Source organism: Takifugu rubripes, chromosome 22 (assembly GCF_901000725.2).
Source record: "Takifugu rubripes chromosome 22, fTakRub1.2, whole genome shotgun sequence".
Lineage (NCBI taxonomy): Eukaryota > Metazoa > Chordata > Actinopteri > Tetraodontiformes > Tetraodontidae > Takifugu > Takifugu rubripes.
The window spans coordinates 2,412,697-2,436,316 of NC_042306.1; the positions used below are offsets into that span (position 1 = coordinate 2,412,697).

Genomic DNA, 23,620 nt, shown 5'->3' on the forward strand with positions numbered 1-23,620 from the left:
AACCCTACCGCTGAGTCACGCTTCCAGGCAAAGATAAGAAATTCTGCAGCTTTACAGACCTCAGGATATTCACTGTGCTCAGCAAAATAACAGCGATCGTTATGTATGTTCATTAATTCATGTTCAGAATGCAGACTCATCACATTCCACTGCTTCTCTTTGACACAAGAAGCCCGAGTTTGTTCTCCGTTTGGACTTAAACTAGCAAGACTTCACAGGAGACTTTTATCTGTCTGTATAGATCAAATGAAATCATCCTGGTCAGATGCATTTTCTATATACGGAGTACTTATTTATTACATATGAGGTGCAGAGTTGGGAGAGGTTTACTGTATATCATTACAAAGGACATGGAATTATTCTTTAGAGACCCAGCAAAAGAGAAAATCTATGATTTATTCATGCTCACAGCTTTCAGACTTAAATTTAGCTCAATCATAGTTGTTTACACGATGGGACAGATATTGTTTTAATGCCCTATAAACACTGAGCATTGAGATAAGTGCTGAGTTTAACCCGTATTACATGAATGAATAAACATCGTCCCAGTTTTTGGCAGCAGTGTTTCAAATCAGAAGTGTTGTGTGATGCAGATAAACAGCCTGTTCCTAGAATCCACTGAGATCTGAAGAGAGGGTCCATATTTACTGTAATTGTGCTGTTGCTAGAGAAACTAAGATGTGTACACAGTTTGCTTGCTAATGGATCCCAGTTTGTTGGGCGTAATTGCTGTATCTCCAGTCCACGTTAAAGTCTTCTCCTCCCCTCCTGCTGACTGTAGTGTTGGGCACAGAAACAAAGGCCGTCACATCTGTCTGGTGCTGTTTCGATTAAAAGCATTTAAACTGGATGCGCTTTAATGCTGACACTTGGTTTGCATTCTGCCACTTTCCATCCAGTCTTCCTGGAAGAATCTTGGAAATGCAAGTTGTAAATCTGTGTTTTTGTGACACAAGCACGAGCTTTTTTCATTACCAGAACTTCAAAAGAACCTTCTTATTGGAAGTAGAGTCTGTAAAAGCCCTGACATTTTCTCTGCATGTGACCTGAAGTCCTGCATGCTTGCTTGGTGAGAAGATTGTCACTGGGGATTTATTCTCTTTATGGGGGGGCAGAATAGCTTTTGCCTGTTAACTCAAGTGTGGTATTTACTGTACTGTCTCATCTGTCATAAATTCACACGTTTACCATCATGTATTTCTGTTCTCCCACCATTTCCAACCAGTCTATTGTCACGTCTCCACTCAGCCAACCCAGCAGTACAGTATATATATTAATATAACTTATATTAATATAACAGTGTTCTACTCCAGCCTTTTAATGTTCATCCTCTGTTTCGCTTCCTCATATTACAAAAGCTGTGATCTCATCCTCAAGAGCCACCCTGCACCCTTCCGATGCCCCAGCTTCTGCATTGTCGTTTATTTTCATTTCAGTCACCCTCACCCATCTTTCTTTTCACCATGTCTATTCCAGGAGTTTCCAGAGAACCCAACCAGCCCTGGTGTCACGCCTAATCATGCCCCCAGGTAGCACACCCCTCTGATAATACAGGAGATGCTCCCTCCCACGCTGTCCCTGTCTTTCATTCATACTTGATAACATCTCATACATCACGATCTCAGTGGCTTTCCATCAGCTCTACGGGTGGGGGTGGGGGGGTCATCTGTTATTGGAATATCAGCTCTGGTTTGGTGTGTTTCTGTGTATGTCGGGTCCATAACGGCACGAGGCGGTTGGATTCTCTAGATGAGCGCAGCTATCACAAAAATAACATAATTAGCCGTCTGTTTTGGAAAAACAAGAAAGCTGCTGTTCTTGTCGGGAAAAACTGCAGGTAATGAACTGTTGTTTTGAAGAAGACGAACCAGGAGATGTATTTGTGTCCCTCCAGCGCTGAGACAGCGTGCATTTGAGGCCCGGGACAGATAACATCTCTCGATGTATTACTCGGTGATGTTATCGCCGGCCTGCGCGCGGCGAGTTTGCACGCCGCACAAATGGACCTTGTCTGCTGGAACGGGCTTTTTCTCCAGCAGCAGTCGTCCACACGTCAGCAGTTATCTCCTGGTGAAGCTTATTCAGGGAAATGTGGACTGTTGTGGATGCTTTAACGTCCGGATCTATAACAATTGAACACGCTAGCATCAAAGCAGATCTAAATGTGTGCTGTTTTCTTTCTCCTCTTCCTCCTCCACTCATTTTTGTGTGTTTCCATCCGATCATCTGTTGTCCCCCCTCTTTTAATGTTCTCACTGTTCTTGCTTTGCTCACAACGTTCTGTTCACCCTCACTGGATCTGTTCCTGTGTTTCCCATCCATCATCATCATCACCATCGTCATCTACCTCCCTTAATCTGGTTGAACTCCTCTTCCCTCCCTCCCTTCCGTCTCTCCTGCAGAGCACCTGTGACACCCTCCGGAGTCACTCGGACAGTCTCGGATTCACGCCGAACGTGTTACCTCGTCACCCGACTTTAGGGAACTTTGAGGAGTTTGCTTGTTGACGACTTAAAGCAGGAACCTGACAGCAAACTGTGAAATAATGTACGTAATTATAAGGGGAAAAAAAGTGGATGAAAAAGTTCATAACCGTATAGTAGATTCTATCATTGCCTGACTAGAAATAGAATACTATCATCAGAAGAAGGTGAGACCACTTCCAAACCAGAACTCAGGTTTACGTGCCATGTCGTGGCATCGCTCTTTTATTTCTCCATGTTCCACTTTGTAGGTTCCTCTTCTGTTATCCGGTCAATCAGTCGAGAGAAACGTGTCGCCGCAGGGTTACAGAGCTGCTTTCAGATGAGTTCCATTATTCCTGCCGTACATGAGCGCTACATATGTATCAGTGTTACATCTGTTCCTGCTGTAACGAGTGACCTTAATGGACCGTTTGACCAGAAGAGCTTTCTCAGACGTCTGTTCTTGTTGCCTTCCGCTAATGTCAGATGGGGATTTGTCTCTTTCTTTCCAAAACTGTGCATCTTCAGTTTAAATCCAGACGGGGAACTTGATCGTTTGCATATATGCAAGCGTCTAGCTTTGGATCCCAGAATTGAATCAGATGTTTTTATCCACTTCAGGTACTTTTGAAATAAAGGGTCCTGAAGGAGAACCTGGGGGGGGGGGCTTTTGATTGTAATTTTTTATCTTTATAAAGCTGACATTTTGGTTTTTATTATTTCCCCATATGTAGGGAATATAGTGTGGGCTAAATTTACTGCTAGCATACAGCTTGCTGTAAATACTGGCCTTTATTTACTTTGAAGTGAACAAAAGAAATGCCTTTATAATATATTTTAATATATTTTCTCCAAACTGTGTCTTATCAGCACAATTCCCTGTGATAGTAATCTATTCTGTATGGAATATGAGTACCAGTTAAAAGTGTGTTTCACATGAAAATGACCGTTCATTTTCACGTGAAATATCCCTTTAAAAGCCCTGCGAGTGATATTTCTAATCTTGACAGAAATTTGTAAATACGCGCAGTCAAATGCAATTAAAAATACAAATGTATATACAAATATAGATATTAATGAAGGTGTTATTTGCACAGTTTCTATTTTGGCGGACCTTTCGGGTACTGTCTGAAAAGTAGGTAGATTTTGAGAAATTGCCTCAAAACCACTGTGCGCCACAGCCACATTCAGTTGATTTTAAAGCAGAAATGCATTGTACAATTGAACCATTGTGTCCTTTAATATTTATCAGAATATGTATTTAAAAAAGAGTCACAAAAAGGGTTTGTGATGTATAATTGATGAAATATAATAAACCTATATTTACCCATCCAAGCCACATACACAATTTCTTCTAATCTTCCCGTGAGTCCTCTATTGTTAATGTTCTCTGTTATTTCCACCCTTGACTTGTTAATTCTGGCTACATATCCTCTCTATAAATGCTGAGAATTCTCTTCTTTCTTTTTTTTTACGTGGAACTTTTGATTATTCTGCCAGTCGAGTACGTGGCATTCTGAACTCTGTAGCTTTATGACTCTGGCGTCTGTGTAGTAGATGACTGTTGATGTTAAGCACAAACCTGGAAATCAGCCATCCCTCGAAAGCCGACGACTGGACCTCTTGTGGCTCTGGCTTTGGAAACACACACACACACACACACACACACACACACACACACACACACACACACACACACACACCACACACCACACACACTCCAGAGGAGCCAGAGGCGAGACTTTTGGGGTCGGATCAGTGTGTCGCGAGCAATAAGAGTTCTGGATCAGCTGTTCACAAACTGGTGATTGTCGGGATCTCCGCCTCCGGTTCATGAGCTGTCCAACAGCTGGAGCGGACGTCAGCTGAACATCTGTGCGCTAACGATGGATGATTGTATATTGGCCATCACAGCCAAATGAAGCGACATCCCGCCTGTTCATGTGACACAATGATGCTTTTCTGATGCTGCATTTGTGCACGTTGTGTTTGAAAGTGTATAAAGGAGGCAGCATTTACCCCCACCCCCCCAACCCTCTGCCTTACAGATAGAGAACAGCAGAGTGTTTGTGAACTGGCGGCATCTCCAGACCGTTTGCGGTGGTCATCTCCGTCCTCGTTTGGCAGATATAATAGTTATGGCCAAGTATGAACCAGTATTCTGTATATTTCACTTCTTCTCCCAGTTAATAATTACCGTCAGGTCGCTCCACTCCCTTCCCTGCATGACCATCCTGTAACCCTCCCAGTGTAGCCTCAGCCATGTTATCCACTCTGGAAAGTCCAGCTGTGTTATGGGAGCCAGGCGAATCATCATGTTCTCCAGATCATGTGACACAAGAGCTCGACGCTCCCCGACATCCAAAACCGAACCCAAACTCGGGATTGTGCAATATTAAAAAAAAAGATTGTGCAGTTATGAACAAAACTAAAATCGGCGAATTTTCGTCGAAGAATGTGGCTTGAAGAGGACTAAAATGTGCCTTCGAGGTCATCGTGCGCACATCTGGAGATCTCACTTCACCTGGCTCTCCATACTTGGTGCGTTTGTTGTAGATACGTGATTTTAACTGAACTGTAAATTAAATAGTTGACACTAAAAGTGGGTCTGAAGGTCCTTTAAATACTGAAACCAGTTTTATTTGAACGTGGATCACACATGCACGCACAACCTTCAAATGTTAAATCCTCAAAACAAGCATCCTAAATGCTAAAGATCCAAGCGATGCTAAAATCATTCACAAGCAGTTTGTGTACCAAATGAAGCCGTGAGCAGACATTCTATCATTAATAAATACATGCATCCATTGTCTTACACTGGCAAAAAAGGAAAAATAGGTACTGACAGTTAGTCTGAGTGGCATTATGGGATGAGAAGCAACAATCTAAGAAATCACTGCACGCTGTTGTCACCTCAAAGCAAGTGGCCACAATGGAAACAGCAAATGGTGCAAAACAATCATGACTTCAGCCATTAATAAAGCCTTAAACGGTTAGTACAGGAGTTAGTAGCATTGTGGGTCACTAGTCATAACAGCCGGCTAGAAACCTGTTTCTCGTTGTAATCATTTAATCAAATATACAATATAAAAGGAAAAAAAAAGGATCTTGATAATGAAATGATTTAAATAAAACTTGTCAGTTACAAAGTGCACAAAGATTGATAGAAAATGAAAACCTATTTTTTTAAAAAGGAGGGGGGGGGGGACCAAATATATATATTTATAAATTAGCTTCTGGTGCTATTATACAATCTGTAACAGGTAGTGGGATGCTGAGGTGGTCTGGGAAACGTTGGAACAAATATAACTGGCTTCATCAAATCCAAAAAATTCCTTTAGGTTCCAGAAAAGAAGATTTTGAATCAGTCCTGATCACGGCTGCAAATGCAAATATCTGAACTACACCATTAGCAACAATATCAACGATGCGGACTAACGCTTTAGAATTCGCTGCTCTTTTTAAAAAGCAAACTTAAAAAATAAAATAAAATCCGTACTGCTAATAAACATAATGGTTACATGTTCTCATGAAATTACTGGCAAGTGACATTAAAAAATAACATTAAATAAACGCTGAACTGAGCATTTAATATTTTCAAATGACTTCTGGGCTTTGTGGTTCCAAAACTGACAAATCAGTGAATTAGTAATGGGGCATTTAAAGGATTAGCTGCCGGGTCCATGACAGGCAACACGATGCCGATAGTAAGAATCCCGAACAGGAAGGACCCACGTGGCCACTAAAGGTCAGAACAAATGTTTAAGGGGGCATCAGCCACAATAAACTAGAAAAATAAAACCCGGTTCTCCTCAAATAGTGCTAATTAATCGAGGAAGCTATTAAATCTAATGTATATCTGCGCCAATTTCAACAGATTTGTCACATAAAAGGACCTAAAACCTCAGAGTCATTTGGATTTTTGCACAGAGGCACGGCAGAATTAAAGCAGGTGGGGGGGCTGAAAATCTGAGGGATTCGCCGTGTTGTGACTGGTCCTAATGAACCGACGGGGAGATGGATGAGCGATTCTGGGAGCGGAGTGTCGGGAGGAGGCAATTAGGAATCTAAGGTGGACAGAAATCCGCGAAATAAGGGTGCTGCAAGGCTTCTTCTGCAGAGATCCTCTGGACAGGATTACATTTCAACAGGTTCTGGAGATCAAAGAAAGCCGGTCATTAAAGCAATCCTGCGTTTACAGCTGAAAGTGCTGCTAAAATACCAAATGCGTGACAGCACCTGGAGAAGATCCCGCCCCGTGCTGCTCAGTTTGGGGACCACGTTGACCAGTGAGGTGGTGGCTGGATACATGGGATATGGCTGCAGGGAGGAGCAAGAGATGAGAATGGTTAATCGGTTAAAAAGGGGGAGTCAACATCCAGTAATAGTTCACCTTGTAATCTGGGAGTTTAGTCATTGACTGCCACTGCTCTTCGGTCGGAGTCCCCAACAACGTAAGCGGGTCGTTAAAGAAATCGGAGCAGTTCCGTCGGAACAAACGACTCGAAACGTGCTTTTCAAAGGATATCGGAAGATTCTTTTCAGCTGATCGTCCACGTCGTTCCCAGGGAATAACGGCCTTCCGGCATTCGCCAACTCTGAAGAGAACAGATTCAATCTGTAGCCAGTTTAAAGTGACCAAGGCTACTTGTCAATCATCGCCAACAAACCTGCGAATATGCAGCCGGCGGACCACATGTCGATTGAGGTAGAATAAAGTTTAGCCCCGAACAGCACGTCTGGAGGTCGGTACCACAATGTGACCACCTGCGTGAGAACCACAAGAAGCAGTTCCTCGTGAATGCAGCCGTCATTTTTAGGTAGCCGAGGACAGAGGCCAAACTGGATGTGGTTCTTCTGAGATACCCTCGCTTCAGATTCTCAATTGTCCAAACTGTTTATTTCAGATGAGTGGTGTCATTGTGGGTCAGCTGCCTCCTCGTGAGGCTTCGCCCTCGGACCTCGAGGTCAGACAGTCACTAACCCTTTGTGAAACTTGCCTGTCACGCCTTTACCCAATAACAAGACAACACCAAACTGTCTAAATGGGAATGACTGGAGAAGAAAAACAGGAATTGATCGGAGCATGGGTTTAAAGATGATAAAATACCTTTTTTTTGGTCACATTTGACCGAACAGTAGTGATATTTTAGCAGATCTTTGTGCACCACAATAGGCCCTCGCACAACAGATTCCCAGTTATGTTCCTATACTGCTAACGTGGGTGAAACTGGGAGTAGCGTGACTTACCTCTGCCGAGTAACACCTCACAGGAATGCCAAAGGCTCGAGCCAGGCCAAAGTCGGCCAACTTTAACTCCCCGTTCTGTAGACAGAAGCGCAAAATTCAAATCTCCCTCGGTGACATCACACACATGCTAATAAAGACGAGCTATTTGAGCCACGCAAAGCTTTTCTGCTCATAATTTCCTCTCGGTTGCATCACTATAGACACGATGGGGCGATATTTATTAAACTAGCCCTCAGGTCGAAGGCCAAATGGCCTCAAACAAACACTCACTCTGTTTATGAGCAGATTCTGGGGCTTCAGGTCTCGATGAAGAACGTTTCGACTGTGACAGAACGCGAGGCCTTTGAGCAACTGGTGCATAAATGACTACAACAAAAGAGGCTGAGATTAGGAAAGACGGCATTGTTGAATATTCAACGTGTATCTATATCATAAGATATTCAAAATATTCTCACAGTATTCTCCTACCTTTACAGTTTCTGGGTCTAGATCACCGTTGCAGCTGTCAAAATATTTCTTCAAATCCTGCCGTTAACACATTAGACTTAAAATTGGATGTTGAAACACAGAGGGGCCGTAGATGTAGCTTTCTCTCACCTGATCACAGTATTCAAATACCAGTGTTAACTTCTTGTCACTGTGCAAAACATCGTGTAGTCTGAAATGAGCAAACAGCCTTGAGTTCATGCAAATGACATTCAATCTCGTGGGATTCAGGTCGTTTCATCAGTGACTAGACGGTTCCAAAGCAACAGGTCACAAACAGTTTGAGCCCACCTGACGATGTTTTTATGCTTTAGTTCTTTTAGGAGACAGATCTCTCTAAGGGCAGAGCTTGGCACCCCCTGAAAAACAAATGGCACCTATGTCGGTCTGCACCGCGACACCATCAGACCGTGGGAAGGGTTGTGTCAACGCACCTCGTCGTCGTCGTCCAGCCTGACCCTTTTCAGAGCCACGATTTCGTGGGTTTCTCTGTTTTTCGCCTTGAAAACTGTCCCGTAAGTACCTACGGGAGAGACATCAGGAATCTGAGGAGCAGCATCGATGAATGAATGCACAGCATCGTCGGACCGTTAGCCATCGTCCACTGCCAAGCTAGCGTCAATGTTCTGCAGCCAGGCAGAAAGTGTTTAACACACTCGTAGGCTGGTGTACGCAAAAGTGTGGTTATGGCGTGATATACGTTTAATCCATAGTTTGTTTGTTTGTGTTTTTAAAAAAGAGCAGCACAAAAGTCAATGTTCCTAACCCCAGTATCTGGAAATGCTAGGTAAGCATAGCAAGAATGCTAACGGAGATATGACTACATAAATAAAGCAGCGTGAACTTACCCTCTCCTATCTTTTCAAGCTTCTCATATTTCTGCATGTCTGGTCACTATAGCTAGCTTCTAATGAGCTAGCAAAAACAATGACGATGTCAAAAATGGGAAATATTAAATGTTTGGACAGCTAGCGTTAGCACTTGCTGCTCCTAATACTCTGCAGCAAAGCTTCTCATGCTGGCCATCTAGTGGCTGAGCTGTGTATTACAACACGAACACATATACCTGCCGTGAGTGAACAGCTGCAATTTTACCTTTAAAAATTATTATAGAAAAAGATTTATGCAGATTTGATGGAATAAAATACATGGTTCTCCCTATCCAACTGGAGTTCCTTAATACATTTTTTAAAAGCTGCATCATGCACAATAAGCTTGCATATGGAGAAACTGGCCTTGTATCAGCCTGTACAGTAGAAGAAAACAAAATAAACTGAGGTGACTAACAAAGTTCCTCCAAGACTGCAGTTTATTCCCAGTTTTTTGTCATTTTTATTAGCATAAATATTTTTGAGTTACCGTTAAATTATTTGGTATTTTGTGCCAACACAGGAATGCTGTCAGTTACACTCAAATGAAGTTTCATTCTCCCCCCCCCCCCCAACTTATTTTTAAACAGAATTTGCCCAAAATAAGACAGTTATGAAATTCTCATTCAGGTTAAATACTGTACAGTAGTGTGGTTTGAGCCAAGGCTACATTTATTACATACATCTTTCATAAAACTAAATAAAGTTTAAACATTTATAAGACACACTGTTCAGAAATGAGTGATGCAGGCCTTTCCTATGAATTTCCAGTAAATTAAAATATTTTTTCACAGCTCCGTGATAAAAAAAAAAAAAAGGTTTATTTCTGCCCCTCAGCTCTCTGCCTGCGGATGAGCTCAGAATAAAATCCTCCTTTGCTCAGCAGCTCCAGATGAGTTCCGGCCTGATGAGAAAATGTGAGTTATTAAATGAAATCCAGAACAAATGATTTCCCGTTCAATGGAACCTAAAAAGTCCTCTCCTGCCTTCCATACCTCCACGATGCGACCATTACTCATGACACAGATGAGATCAGCCGCCTGAATGGTGCTCAACCGGTGGGCGATGATTAGCACAGTGCGCCCCCTGGTGGCCCTGTCGAGCGCCTCCTGCACCACCCGCTCGGACTCTGCATCCAAAGCACTGGTGGCTTCATCCAGAACCAGGATAGTTGGGTTCTTGATCAAGGCGCGGGCGATGGCGATGCGCTGTTTCTGGCCACCGGACAACGTAACACCTCTCTCACCTGGATACGTCAAGTATGGAGCTCAGCATCGGAATGGAATGCAAACCTCGCTCAAATGTCCCGACGGAACATACCAACTATGGTGTTGTAGCCGTCTGGGAACGCTGTAATGAAGCGGTGAGCATTGGCTTGCTCAGCTGCGTAAATGACCTCAGCGTCTGTGGCCTCGGGCTTCCCAAACCGGATGTTGTCCATGATGGATGATCCAAACAACACGGGTTCCTGTGGAGACAGACTGGAATTGCAGCATCTGGACATTTTCAATCAAGAGTTGCATAAATGGTCAATACCTGATTGATGAATCCAACAATTTGCCCTCTCAACCAGGACAAATCCAGGGTCCGTATATCCACTCCATCCAGCATGATCGTGCCGCTGGTCGGGTCATAGAAACGCTCCAGCAAGGAAGCGACGGTGGACTTTCCTTCAGTATATTGTGATCGGTTAGTTGGCATCATGAACCACATTAAGAATCAAGCTGTCAATCAAAGAAATCACCTCCTCCAGATTCTCCAACAATGGCAACAGTCTTACAAGGTGGCAGCGTTAAGTTGAACTTCTTTAAAACCTGATGACCAGGTCTGGTGGGATAGCTAAACACACACACACACACACACACACACACACACACACACACACACACACACACACTTAAATAAACCAGTAAGGCAAAAAGAGACCATTTTGACTGGTATCTGCACAGAATTATTATCTACTGTCATGAAGTCTGATCTCGTTGTGACACAACCTGAATGAAATGTTCGTGAAATCCACTCTCCCGGTCAGAGAATGGTACGGGATGCGTCGTCCTCCAGACAGCGGGATGCTCGGCTTCAAAGCCAAGTATTCAAAGACCCGGGCGCCAGAGCTTATTCCTCTCACCATCTGCAGTAAACATTACAGGACATCAATAATAGATGGCCTGTCGTATTTCAGACTTTTAGATAAAACTCGATGTGCATGAAGAACATTGCACCACATTTTGTTACTCACTTGTCCAAAGAGAATAGAGATACTGGCCAGTGACCTGAGCAGGGAGAACCGATATAAGAAAAACAGCAGCCAAAAATAAGAGAATCGTAGTGAAATGAGTTGTTTGTTACCTCTGAACAGTCTGTGAAGCGACCAGAAAGGACATGAGGTCTCCAGGGGACATTTCCTTGTTAGCAATTAGTGTCCCTCCCGCAAAAATAGTTCCTAGAACGATGCCTATTTGAACACACAACACACAGGAGATCTAACCTGTGACCTTGTTGGTGCGTAGAAGGTTGCAAAGTGCACTCACAGTTTAGGGCCACGTTTGACAGTCCCTGGAAAACTGCTATTCCAGCGCCAAGATTTTCATTCATGTCACATGATTTGTCAACCTCATACGCATATAACCTGCAGGAGAGCGGACAATTCCCAGGACAGGTATGAGAACAAGCCTGATTTCAAAAGAAGGGTTGGTAATATGTAAAACAGCACGTAAACACGGTTACAAGTGCAGCTTCGTCACTTACTGGAGCTCTCGCTCTTCCATCGCAAAAGCCTTCACGGTCCGCACGTTGCCAAGCGCCTCGTCTGCGACTCCCGTTGCTTTTGCCACCTGAAATCAAACACAATTAAATCAACGTACTGGTAAATTCCAATGTAGAGCTGGGAGTGAGAGCGTGCAATACGGCTCAAGTGTTCCAGTTAGGTTAACCCACTAAAATCAAAGGGGTCGGGCATCAGTCAGGACAGAAGTGATGACAGATCTCTTTCTTTTTAACAGGTTCCTTCATCACCTGCTCTTGAGCCAGACGGGAGAGTTTGCGCAGGAATGAGCCGATGAGAGCCCCGGCGCCCACTAAACATGGCAGGACGACCACAGTCAGCCCCGTCAGTTGGGGAGAGATGATATAGAGGGAGACAAAACATCCGGCTGTCTGGGTGACACTCCGCAGACCCTGCAGGTGGGGGAGAGGGTGAAAAAGAGGCGTTCGGGCGAGTTTAATCAGGCAGCTGATCATACCTGAGAGATGACCAATTTAAACGATGACTTGAACTCCTGAATGTCGGCTGTCAAGCGGTTCACCAACTGTCCAGTTTTGTTAGCATCAAAAAAAGCCACATCTTGTCTGCAACAAACAGGGGGGGGGGGGGATTTATTGTTTCACGCAAATGCCGTCCATCGCTGTGCCAAACCATAGGATTGACTGTCATAAAGAATTCACAGCCCGTCTGAAGTCCAGCCGTTCCTGCATCTGAACGGTCACGTTGTAGCAACGCTGAGGCATCGTACCTGAGAAGAGACGCGAAGAGGGTTTTCCTCATGTCTGCCGCCACCCTCTCACCCACCCGGGAAAGCAAGATGATGTAGCCACTGGTCAGCAGGCCCTGCTCCGATGGAAGAGAGATGATAAGCTGAAGAAAAATACTGAAATATATCTCAAAGTACGCTGGTATGTCAGTCGATGCAGTGCTCTGTGTTTATATATTTTGCCTGTTTCTTCCAGCCGGCCTGAATTCTCAGTAAATTAATTGGAAGAGTTGCTTGTTGGGTGGCTGAAACTTTGTACTCACCTGCAGACCATACAGTGCAAGTAATTTCAGTGCAGGGGCGCTGATCTCTTGGATATAATTCCTGGTTTGTTCTCTCAGGTATTGCGCCACGACATTCACCAGGTCCCCGAGCATCAAGGGGATTTTAATGTTCAGGATGGCTGCTGCAAAAGCAAGCTAAAGAGACAAGACAGGTGTGATTTATTTCCATAAATCTTGCTTAGCACTGTATCAGCATTGAGGGGCGTGGATTAAAGCGTACCACAACAGCTCCGACAAGAGCAAACAGTTGGGGTTTGACAAATTCCCAGAGGATGTGCCATTTGAATTCCGGTGGAGGTTTTTTGGCTGCAGCTTCCAGCGGGATGTTGTTATTCACGTCGGCCTCACAGTAGGCTACACGAGAAAAGAGTCGTGCAGAGACGGTGAGCACTGCTGGTCCCAGGATAAACTTGAGAGCCACTCCTGGACGTTTGGACGTTCGGGGGGACCGAAGAGCAGCCTTCCGAGTGAGGCACCACAACCGTTTGACTGCATTTCCGGGCTGCTGTGAGGAGCTGGATGCATTAGATGTTGGTGTGTACAATCTGGATAGAGAAATGTTACAACTGAGAATTACAAAAGCAAAATGAAGGACTTTCAAGGTCAGGTCGGATTAGAAATACGGGTGTAACTGTCACTTTATAGTCGTTGTTTATCTTGGTGTCCCATTTGACAGGTTTCATTTTCGAACACGACGTTAAAACATAAATACATTTAAACACAGCCATGTGGTTCAACGATTTACTGTCTTAAATCTCTCTCTCTCACACACACACACACATATATATACATATAAAAATTGTGGCATGCAAAAGCTGAAACACATGGGCTGCATTAAATAACTAGGCTTTAGGTTACGTTACCGTAAGAGGTTGCCTGTGTTGGCCGTTTTCTTGCATCGCGGGAATAAATACAGTGGTCGCACAGGAGCATTGATGCTGACTCTACAGCAGAAAAACTGAAACATGTTTTCAAATTTATCTCAGCGTTCCCAAACTCGTGGAATAAACAGTCTTTAAGCTCTACTGTAATCCACCGGCGAACTGCAGGTTGCCATGTTGACTCTGACCCAGAGTGTTTCTCTGACGTGGGAATTCAATTATTCAGGAACTATTTGGATTTATTTTACAACAGGTTTGCAGCTGGCATTTATGTAGAGGTGTTGCAATGCCAGTTTAACGGAGTTACGAGCCCAAAAAATAGAGATTAAAAGAGGAAACGGCAAAAGAACTACATATTCTACCCGGAAATGACGGCAGAGAATACGGAAGTGGCGTCAGTGTCGTTTGTTGACATTTATTTGTGAAAGACAAAAACAGTGGACATACTGAAGCTGGTGTATTTTTGGAAAGCGCCGAACAGGCGTCTGGACTGACCGAAAACCGTCGTTTATTTTTCGTAACCTAGTTCTCGTTACTGTGCTCACCATTTGACTTTGAGGAAAGACTGATGCAGGTCAGAAGAAACGGACCGAGAATGGAACAAAACAACACGTTTCACCAGGGACCGCACGAGAGGCTGAATCATTCAGGCTAGCTAGCCAACACTCAGTGAAGTTAGTCGAATTATGACATTTCGTTAGGCTTGCTGGCATCTTATAGTCAACATACCAAATATTCGCTGGTAGGTGTATTAAACGACATCATTGTGTTGGAGCGTTACACAATCGTTGTGCGTCAATTTGGCAACTAACTATGCTAATGTTAGCCACAGCTAACGTTACCTGTTCTTAAAGGTGCTTAAATTATGCGTTAGGTCGCCGGACAGCATTCCTCCAATAAAACGTGTATTACATAGAGCTCAGCTGCTGGAGGTGACCACGAGTATGTAACGTATAATGGCGAACTTTGAAGCTTATCAAGAGTACCAGAGGATTGAGGACTTTGAGGAGGACTCGCCACCAGGGGAGGAAGATCTGCTGGTACATGTTCCCGAAGGCCTAAAAGGTAAACACGTAACTCTGATAATATTAGTTCATGTAAATTAGAACTCTTTTACCCAACATCAATAAAAAGGGGCACATTGTGTCCTGTGCATAGGGCTGTTTTCGGTTTGATGCTATCTAATGTTGTGTTTATGTTGCAGACTCATGGCATCATATCAAGAACTTGGATAACTTCTTCACAAGAATATCCTTTTAAGCAAATACAGCCTGTCTGCCCTTGTTTGTTGACAGAAGCATAAGTTGTCCTTAATCAGCCTCTTCACATCTACCATTTCCACCAGAAGAATGGCTTTGCCTGCATGATGGTGTCAGAGTTCTTTGAACTTGTGTGAGTACCAGTATTATGCCATGTCCGTGTTAAGATTATATTGTAAGCAACAATGCATGTGCAAGTGCTAATATATAGGACTGTTACTTTAAGTTTAGGCGCATGGATCTGTGGCAATAGCTCATGTTGTTTAGACAGTTGAGTCAAAGCCTGAAGGCTTCAGATGGAACAAGTTCAGTGAGTTTAGCATTTGGCTCTCAAATAGTGCAAAATCATTCCTCCTTTACCACTTAATGTCCTTTTCATTCAAGTTATTTGCCACTCTTGAATATATATAATTAACTATGCATATATATTGCATGACAAATACTCGGCTCATTTGCTGTCCATGTATCCTGAACACCTTTTCTTTGTTTTGTGCCAGACCTCCTTTGTTATTGTGTCATTGTCAAGTTTCAGATTTAATGAGAACTCTTGTAACTGTCAGCTAGTGTAAAACGTCTCAAAATAAGAGCCGAGGATAAATTTCAATGTTCCAGTCACTTACAGCGCCAGTGGTTGAACACAGACTTCCAGACTGCTACGTTTACGCTGTGGTTTCATTCGTTTAGTCTTAATCTCCTCCTTTTTTTCCCCTCTCAACAGTCAGTTTTTGTTTGTCGTCACATTTACGACCTTTCTCGTCAACTGCGTGGACTATGATGTTCTATTTGCTAACCGAGCTGTCAACCACACGGGGCCGAGCCAGAACCCTTTGGACAGGAACAAGGTTACACTTCCGGATGCAATCCTTCCTACTGAACAGTGCACTCAGAGGTAATTACTCCTTACTGGACCCTTTTCACCTTTTTTAAAAATGTCTTTTTTCCAGAAAGGTTTTCTGAATTATTATAAAAGACAGTGCAATCAAAGTAAATGCTTCTTTGTTCATTAACCTGACATGGATAGTATTAATCACAGCATCTTTTCAGAGTCTAGCAGCCTTATAGGGAGTTAATCATTTTCCCATCTTAATACTGCAAAACAACAAAACAGAACTGAGCTTGTTAAAAAAAGAAAAAGTGCTTCCATTGACAGTAAAACATATTTATTTTTGGGAAAAGTTGTTCCATTAAATGAATTAACATTTCAACCCATAGAAAATATTTGACAGTGACAAATTCACTCAACAGATGTTATTTAACTGGCGTTGGGAAAGAAGGTGGTGTAATTGATAGGGCTGGTGAGGCAGAAGTGACTTGTTGAAATACTAACAACTTGGCAGGACCAGAAAGCCAGCAACCACATGGCATGTCAGCAGCTGGTGGCAGACGCACAGACCCTCCCTGCTGCCCTTTTCTGGCCCGTGTCGTCATATTTTTTCCCAGGAGATGGCCGGGCCTTCTCTTGTTTTCTTCAGCTAGACTCGACTAACAGGCTTGTCACCAATTTGTTCCTGCTTCTGATGTCAGAATAGTCATTAATGCTGAAGGCGATGCTGCTGCTTGGAATTCTAATTTAAGAATGGCTTGTCATGCAGTTTGGGCGTCTTGCGCGTCATATCCCTTCTCCTATGTCCCGCTAGGCCAGATGCTTTTCCTGAAAAGATTCTAATATTTCTACTTCTTAGAATGATCTCACTGTATGTCGATAGCAAAGTGAAATTTGGAATGCCAATGTCAATTATACAGCATAAAGAGGGGGCCTAACAGGGGTACTTGTGGGTTCCTTGTTACTGATGATGCTCATGAAATATTTAGCAATCCCTGGAAGTAACTGTAAACTTCCGTCATAATACCTGTGCGTTCTCTATTAATGCCCACGTGGGTTGTAGAGCAGGCAGCGTGTCCCTTCTTTTGACATGTAATACAATTCTGTAATTTTAGAAAGATTGCCCAACTCCTCCTGTGGCTGTAAACAGGGGTTAAGTTTCAGTGTGAAAACAAATGTTCACAAATAAAGCAACACTTGCTAAATGTATCGCATTTTCTTTAAATTCTCTTTAAAGTAAATATATTTAAGTTACCTAAAACCATGGCCCATGTTGTCAAATTATTTTGAATAATGTCTGGATGAACCAAAGTTATATTATGGATGATTCCATCTTGTTTTGCTGTGTTTTACTTCCAGCATTGAAGAGAACAGCTGGATTATCTTCCTCCTCTTTATGGCCGCCATCTTCTGGGTCTATAGGCTCGTCAAAGTCTTTTGTAATTTTCTCAGCTACTGGGAGATTCGGCAGTTTTACATCAAAGCACTGAAGATCAAAATGGCAAGTGCTGTCCTGGATAGTCAGTCATTAGCTGCATAAAAGCGTTCCGCAAAAGAAACCTTTTAACAGATCTCCTGTTTATGTCGTCCCCGTCTGAACCAGGATGAACTATGCAACTTCACATGGCAGGAAGTCCAGGATCGACTCATCAGCCTACAGCGAGAGCAGCAAATGTGCATCCACAAGAAAGAGCTGACAGAACTGGACATTTATCACCGCATCCTGCGATTCAAAAACTACATGGTGGCCATGATAAACAAGTCACTGCTGCCGGTGCAGCTGCAGCTCCCCCTGCTGGGCAATGTGGTGTTCCTCACCCAGGGCCTCAAGTACAACTTTGAGCTCATCCTGTTCTGGGGCCCGTGCTCTTTGTTTCAGAACAAGTGGAACCTGCACCCCAAGTACAAGCGGAGCGGAAACCGCCTGGAGCTCGCACAGCAGCTCAGCAGAGTCATCCTGCTGATGGGTCTGGCCAACCTGCTCCTGTGTCCCTTCATCTTGGTGTGGCAGGTGCTGTACGCTTTCTTCAGCTACACCGAAATAATCCGCAGGGAACCCGGCAGCCTGGGAGCAAGGCGCTGGTCCCTGTATGGCCGCCTGTACCTGCGACACTTCAATGAGCTGAATCACGAGCTGCATGAGCGTTTAGGTCGTGGCTACAAGCCCACGTCCAAATACATGAACTCCTTCACATCACCACTGCTGGCCGTCCTGGCTAAGAACATTGCCTTCTTCTCCGGCTCGGTTCTAGCCGTGCTCATCGCGCTGACGGTGTATGATGAGGATGTTCTGACAGTGCAGCACATTCTGACCGCCATCACTGTCCTGGGCATCGTTATCACTGTCACCAGGTGAGCTTTCACAGCAGAAATGAGTCGCGTAGTCTTCTTGTTCATCTTCTGGCTTACCAGGGTTCCACTCATTTACATTTTTTAATGGGAACAGCAGCTATCCCAATTTTCCTACAGTAGAGCTTTTTGCTGGCAACAGTCACAACAAACGATGCAACTCTAAATATGTACTGTAAATAGGATTTATGTGATGAACATTTGTTTACTTATTGCCCATATTTCATACCTGTCCCATGCTAGGTCTTTTATCCCAGATGAGCATATGGTGTGGTGTCCAGAACAGCTGCTGCAGTGCATGCTGGCACACATTCACTACATGCCGGATCACTGGAGAGGCAACGCCAACAAGAGTGAGACCCGGGACGAGGTGGCACAGCTGTTCCAGTACAAAGCGGTGAGGCACGGAAACATTTTCATAGATCGGAACATATTTGTCACAGTTAAACTAAAAAAAGATTCTGTTTTTCATTTTTGCCCCAATCAGGTGTTTATCTTAGAGGAATTGCTGAGCCCCATTGTTACACCCTTTATTCTCATCTTCCTTCTGAGGAACAAGTCCTTAGAGATCATTGACTTCTTCAGGAACTTCACAGTAGAGGTGGTTGGAGTGGGAGACATCTGCTCCTTCGCACAGATGGACATCAGGCGTCATGGAAACCCAACTGTAGGAGTCCTTTCTTCTCTATTGTTGTTTTAATGTATTCACATTGCTCCTTGAATGAATGTGCTATTCAAATGTTTTTTTACAGTGGATGTCAGAGGGCCAGACTGAGGCCTCCGTATATCAACAGGCTGAAAATGGAAAAACCGAGCTGTCTCTGATGCATTTCACCATCAAGAACCCACACTGGCAGCCGCCCCAGGAGAGCTCGGTCTTTATCAGCCATCTGAAGGAAAAGGTGCATCACGATGCACAGGGTGGCCCCTCCACCCAGCTGCTCCTCTCAGAGGCTCCTCTCTGCACCTCGCTGCATTCCAATGAGTCTGCTTCAGGGGTAAAATCTTGGCTACAGTATAACACGCTGACGTTCTGTTTTCCGTGGTTGCTCCGTGCTGACGTGTTGTTGTTTTCAGCCTGACAGTCTCTTAGCCAGTGTGCTGGCTCACCCGGTTCTAACGGCTTCGGGACTACAAGGGCGAGACCACCGCTTCGTCCCTCCGAGCTCAGCCGCTTCTGCTGCTGCCAGTGTCCTGGCCTCTCTGTCCAACTCCCAGTTTGCACATCCCGGCCGTGGCCATCCACACAGCATCCCGCCCTCATCCATCCACCCTGAAAGCACCATGTACCGCAGCGATCGCACTGTCATCGACAGGTATTACGCATTATATACACTTCTTTTCCTGCGTTTTATACACCTTAGCATAAGTTACTACCCACTTTGCTTAATACGCTCCCCTTTTCCAGTATGACTAACAGTCTGTCTCACATTCGGAGTAATGCACTGCACTCTGAGTTCGCTTCAGCCGAGATGAGTCTCCACGCCATCTACCTGCACGAGGTAAATTGAGTACTGGTGTTGCCTATAGTGCACTTGACAGTGAAAGGATGGACCTGTTGCACACTGAAACCTGTTTCTCTCCCCAGCTTCACCAGCACAGCTCCCACCCACAGAGATCTATGGGGCAGTGGCAGAATGTACCAATGAGAGAGCTTCACACCAACACTGGTGAGCAGGTCACACAAGTAGTTGGACTTGTTAATGGAGTCACATTACGCCATTATATTTCAGAAATGTTATTATTATTCGTTTCACATGCTATAATTTGAAGTTTTCAAAGGTATTTCTTGGGTTAGGGCTACTAGCAGAGTAATGCATTGATTAAATGACATTACAACCATTTAGAATCATTAATCTTCACACTCACACAGTACATCAAACCAGAGGCAGGTTAGCCTGAAGAGTTTTACCCTGTGTTGATGTAGAGTTGTAAATAATATGTCAACATCCTAACCAGGTCTCCAGGCACATGGCTGCCTCGGATCCAATATCTCCATGCCGACCCCTGTCCTTGGTCACTGGCAGGAAGAGGAGGAAGAGGAGGATGAGCAGGAGATTAACAGTAGTTCTACTTCTAAACAGGGCACGGGAGGTAGTTGTTGAAGTGTGATAAGGTATATCCCCTCCTTCCCGCTATTTAACCCCAAAATCCGATAAACCTTTCACGACCACCAAGACAGTTTCTCTCTTCTTTTGAAATTGTTTACAATTTTCCTTTTTTCTATGAACATCGTGGCCTTAGATGACCTTCATGGGTAATTTAGGATGGACCTTGATATCATCATCATCCAGCATCTGTTGTAGGAATGAAAACCACTGCGTCGACTCCTCCGCTCCTCATCCGGTCACATCAGGGAAAGCATTCGTCCTCCATCCATTTCACCCTGGATCTCTCGTTGACTTGTACAGATAAACCGCGTCTGAAGTGAAAGATAGACTATACCGCGCATTCACGAGGGAGGAGTGTGATGGTGGCTGCAGCCAGCATTTATCCTGGAAACGTAGACGAATCCTTTTGACTTCCCCCGAAGAGTAGAAAGTCAAAAGCTCAATTATGATGGAAGTTTTTCATGTGTGCTATGAAGACTGTAGACAGTGTTGCTGCTGCCTGAACAAAATCGATCAACTGAAAAACAAGCTTTTTTGTGTGCCCTCTGACTAAATACAGCCTCTCACCTTTGCTCAATTTGAACAAGTATGTTAAATTAGAGTAGCAGCTGGATGTTCAACAGCTGTACAAGTAAAATATAATGGAAATACCTGAAAAAAAGCCCCACTTGATTTAAGTAAACCTCCTCTATACCAGATACTCACATGGTTTGATGCTGCTGTCTGTTTAATGTTTCTGAGTACAGATTTATCCAGTATTATTATTTTCACAGCGGATGTATCAAATCGACCTCAAGGATCGACATTTAAAGCTTCATTCGTATCATCTAATGCAGCGAAGAGGTCTGACGAAGCATCTTTATGCCTTAACACTAACACAGCATTCTATTTATTGTGTAAATATCTCAGATGGGAGTTTATTTACAGTGTACAGATGCATCTCTTAACCTCAGTAGAGTTTTAATGGCAGGTGTGATTAGATTTTCAAGGTTTGGCTCAAGAGTCCATGTCCCCAGTCTTTGTTTCTTTGTAGAGAAAACAGGGTTGTGTTGCTTTTACAATCAATGGATTTTCCGCCCTTTTCCCCTTAAAAATTCCCTAAAAATGCCTCTCTATCCTGAAGTTCTGAGTTGTAATCTCTGGTTTTGATTTTTCCAGCTATTCTTTGTGAGGCGTACGTTGATTTATTTATTTTCTGCTCCCCACCTCAATTATTTGATTGATGTAGGTTATTTATTTGTGACAAAAAGAGAATATTGTTTTGAAAAATATCTTCCCAAAGACAAATACCTGAGGATTCTATTTGGACAAATGTATCATTTGAACAACAACATGGCCAACTAAAGAATCAAGTCATGATCCTTCCTGTGGATAGTGATGGGGAAATTTAGATTTTCTCCCCAACTTTTCATAGATTAGTCACATAGAAGTTCTCCTTCTCACTTTCAAAGCTTAGAAGCTTCTATTTGAACGAGCATGTCTTTTTACACCTAATCATGCTGGCAGGAATGTTTGTTTTGCACTGACATTAAATCCTTTTTCCTTTAAACATGTTTAAGTACCAAACTTGCAACGGGCAGGTCACGAAGGGACACTCAGTCCGTCTCCGTCCCGCGTGACCTCCCCATCACGTTTATATAAGCCAACCATCAGCACATATAGCATCAACACCTTCCTCAGACCGCCTGGAAAACACTGTGGCCCAATCGTACAAGGTCGCTTTTACCTCTGCTCAGTAAATGTTCGCCCCACAGGGGCCGATGTGTGTTTCTGTCTCACTTAAATATGCGTACATGATGCTATGGTGCCCACTGTCCTTCCCCACAGTGAGTTTCTTATCATAGAGACACTGGAGCTCAGCATTTCTTTTTGACAGTGTCCACATATACTGCTCTTTCATTTTTAGCAGTGCCTTAATATTAAGGTCCAGCATCTCTTCCTCTTCGAAGCCATTTCACCTGTCAGATTTAGCAACGCGCTCTTTGTAGTTTTGTTCCTCTTCTGTAGCATCTGGTGTGTTGTGAAGTTGTAAGAAGGGTTGCAAACTCGAGATCGTGTGTGCCACAGTCCCGCAGCACATGACTTCACTCTGGCGTCTGAATTTGCACTGTCCTCGGTATCCTACAGGAGCGGGTGGCACGCCATTTGTTTGGCAGCACCGTCACGGCCAAGCGTCAAACCTTACCATCTTTTATTATCCACTATACACCAGTCCAAGAATCACAGGGGCTGGAACAAGGTGCTATGTTTTCATTTGGAAGTGTTTAAGATGACTTGTTTGTTTGTTTGTTTGTTTGTTTGTTTGACTCATCACATTAGTTTGTTTGTTTTTACATGAATTAACACTAGTGGAAAAGTGAAACATGCCAAAACGACTTGATTTCAGCACAGCTTTACCATATGTGTGTTTTCTGTGAGTGGGTAGAGAATCATTTCATGTGTGGTTGAGTATGTAATGTTTTATTTGAAATAAAAGTATATTTAACTTTTATCACTTTTTACCTGTTATGGACATTCAGGATACAAATAATATAAATGTGTTTATGGCTGAAATAGAGCTTTGCGGTGTGTTTTCGAAACGTTGCAGTATTCACACTAAATGTCTCTGGAAAATGAGCCTTTGGCGCCCCCTACTGGTAGCTCCAAGGAAGGGATAAATATTCTGTTACCATTTGGATCTAAATAATCAGATTATAGCGTGTAAAATATGTCAAGAACTATAGAAATTAAAGTATTATTAGATTTTGCTACAACTGAAGTATTTTATAACAAGCTTTTATTTCCCCCCTTGAAGTCAGTTCACATTAAAGGCAACAAAACATCAAGTTACTTTGGGAAATTAGGACTTGTTTCTGCCATTGGTGATCTCAACAGCTCTGATAAATAATTAAGACTTTGTTGTCAATCTCTTCAATTAAAATGAGACACGCTATAATCTGATACAGAATGAGGCAAAGTCAACTAATGACTGAGACTCTGTCTGCTAGAGTTTCGGGCAGTTTAAATGCGGGTCCAGGCGACCTGCTGCTGTCAGTCACTGGCTCTGGAAGAAAGCCCACGGTGAAAGGCTGAGAAATCAGTATTAAACAGACTCAAACATCCTTCATATCTCGAACATTTACACTATGATTTGTTTTTTGTGTTTTATGAGAATTGCAAATGAGCACCTCCCATTTTCATCATCGTGGCTGCATGGTCCTTTAAAAACAAACTACTGTTTGTTTTTCATGTAGTTTCTGGCAAAGCAGCCAGTTTAAAGGTTAAACAGATGAAATCTACCCGCCTGTGTTTGCACCATGATGTCCACGAGAGA

The 23,620-nt window shown here is 43.5% G+C and overlaps 4 protein-coding genes across 14 annotated transcripts in view; 2 read left to right on the forward strand and 2 right to left on the reverse strand.

The window, feature by feature from the left end:
- The window catches only part of asic1c (acid-sensing (proton-gated) ion channel 1c), a 63,307-nt gene extending 58,570 nt beyond the window's left edge, over positions 1-4,737 (forward strand). For 7 of the 9 annotated variants that reach the window (XM_029830590.1, XM_029830592.1, XM_029830593.1 and 4 more), the window contains 2 exons: positions 1,477-1,529; positions 2,403-4,737. In XM_029830590.1, coding sequence (XP_029686450.1) covers positions 1,477-1,529; positions 2,403-2,481 — 132 coding nt within the window. In that variant the 3' untranslated portion in view covers positions 2,482-4,737. Of the gene's footprint in view, positions 1-1,225; positions 1,530-2,402 lie in introns of those variants that run through there. The other 2 variants (XM_029830588.1, XM_029830587.1) reach the window with 2 other exon arrangements.
- A 337-nt stretch (positions 4,738-5,074) lies between these two features.
- Positions 5,075-9,241, reverse strand: cdk5 (cyclin dependent kinase 5). Its single transcript, XM_003975254.3, has 12 exons — positions 9,050-9,241; positions 8,636-8,724; positions 8,493-8,560; positions 8,313-8,373; positions 8,184-8,240; positions 7,986-8,081; positions 7,716-7,790; positions 7,136-7,232; positions 6,994-7,063; positions 6,859-6,919; positions 6,705-6,785; positions 5,075-6,619 (listed from the first exon to the last, which is right to left on the reverse strand). The coding sequence occupies exons 1-12, from the start codon at positions 9,084-9,086 to the stop codon at positions 6,533-6,535; spliced, it is 879 nt and encodes a 292-aa protein (XP_003975303.1). The 5' UTR covers positions 9,087-9,241; the 3' UTR covers positions 5,075-6,532.
- A 251-nt stretch (positions 9,242-9,492) lies between these two features.
- On the reverse strand, positions 9,493-14,087 carry abcb8 (ATP-binding cassette, sub-family B (MDR/TAP), member 8). The gene is made up of 16 exons (XM_003975253.3): positions 13,748-14,087; positions 13,105-13,429; positions 12,864-13,019; positions 12,583-12,677; positions 12,313-12,418; positions 12,086-12,247; positions 11,819-11,904; positions 11,602-11,699; positions 11,420-11,525; positions 11,310-11,343; positions 11,065-11,201; positions 10,815-10,909; positions 10,607-10,740; positions 10,391-10,538; positions 10,066-10,316; positions 9,493-9,974 (listed from the first exon to the last, which is right to left on the reverse strand). The coding sequence occupies exons 1-16, from the start codon at positions 13,849-13,851 to the stop codon at positions 9,891-9,893; spliced, it is 2,121 nt and encodes a 706-aa protein (XP_003975302.2). The 5' UTR covers positions 13,852-14,087; the 3' UTR covers positions 9,493-9,890.
- A 109-nt stretch (positions 14,088-14,196) lies between these two features.
- On the forward strand, positions 14,197-22,804 carry atg9b (autophagy related 9B). 3 transcript variants are annotated; one of them, XM_003975274.3, is made up of 15 exons: positions 14,197-14,507; positions 14,682-14,830; positions 14,970-15,013; positions 15,093-15,157; positions 15,743-15,913; positions 17,207-17,348; positions 17,451-18,199; positions 18,440-18,593; positions 18,684-18,863; positions 18,949-19,194; positions 19,274-19,512; positions 19,605-19,698; positions 19,785-19,866; positions 20,156-20,312; positions 20,441-22,804. In XM_003975274.3, exons 2-14 carry the CDS (start codon positions 14,722-14,724, stop codon positions 20,299-20,301), a joined length of 2,421 nt encoding a protein of 806 aa, XP_003975323.1. In that variant the 5' UTR covers positions 14,197-14,507; positions 14,682-14,721; the 3' UTR covers positions 20,302-20,312; positions 20,441-22,804. The 3 variants fall into 3 exon arrangements, with proteins under 3 accessions (XP_003975323.1, XP_011614386.1, XP_011614385.1); XM_011616084.2 differs by having other exon boundaries at positions 14,197-14,439; XM_011616083.2 differs by having other exon boundaries at positions 14,197-14,830.
- The last annotated feature ends 816 nt before the right edge of the window (positions 22,805-23,620 follow it).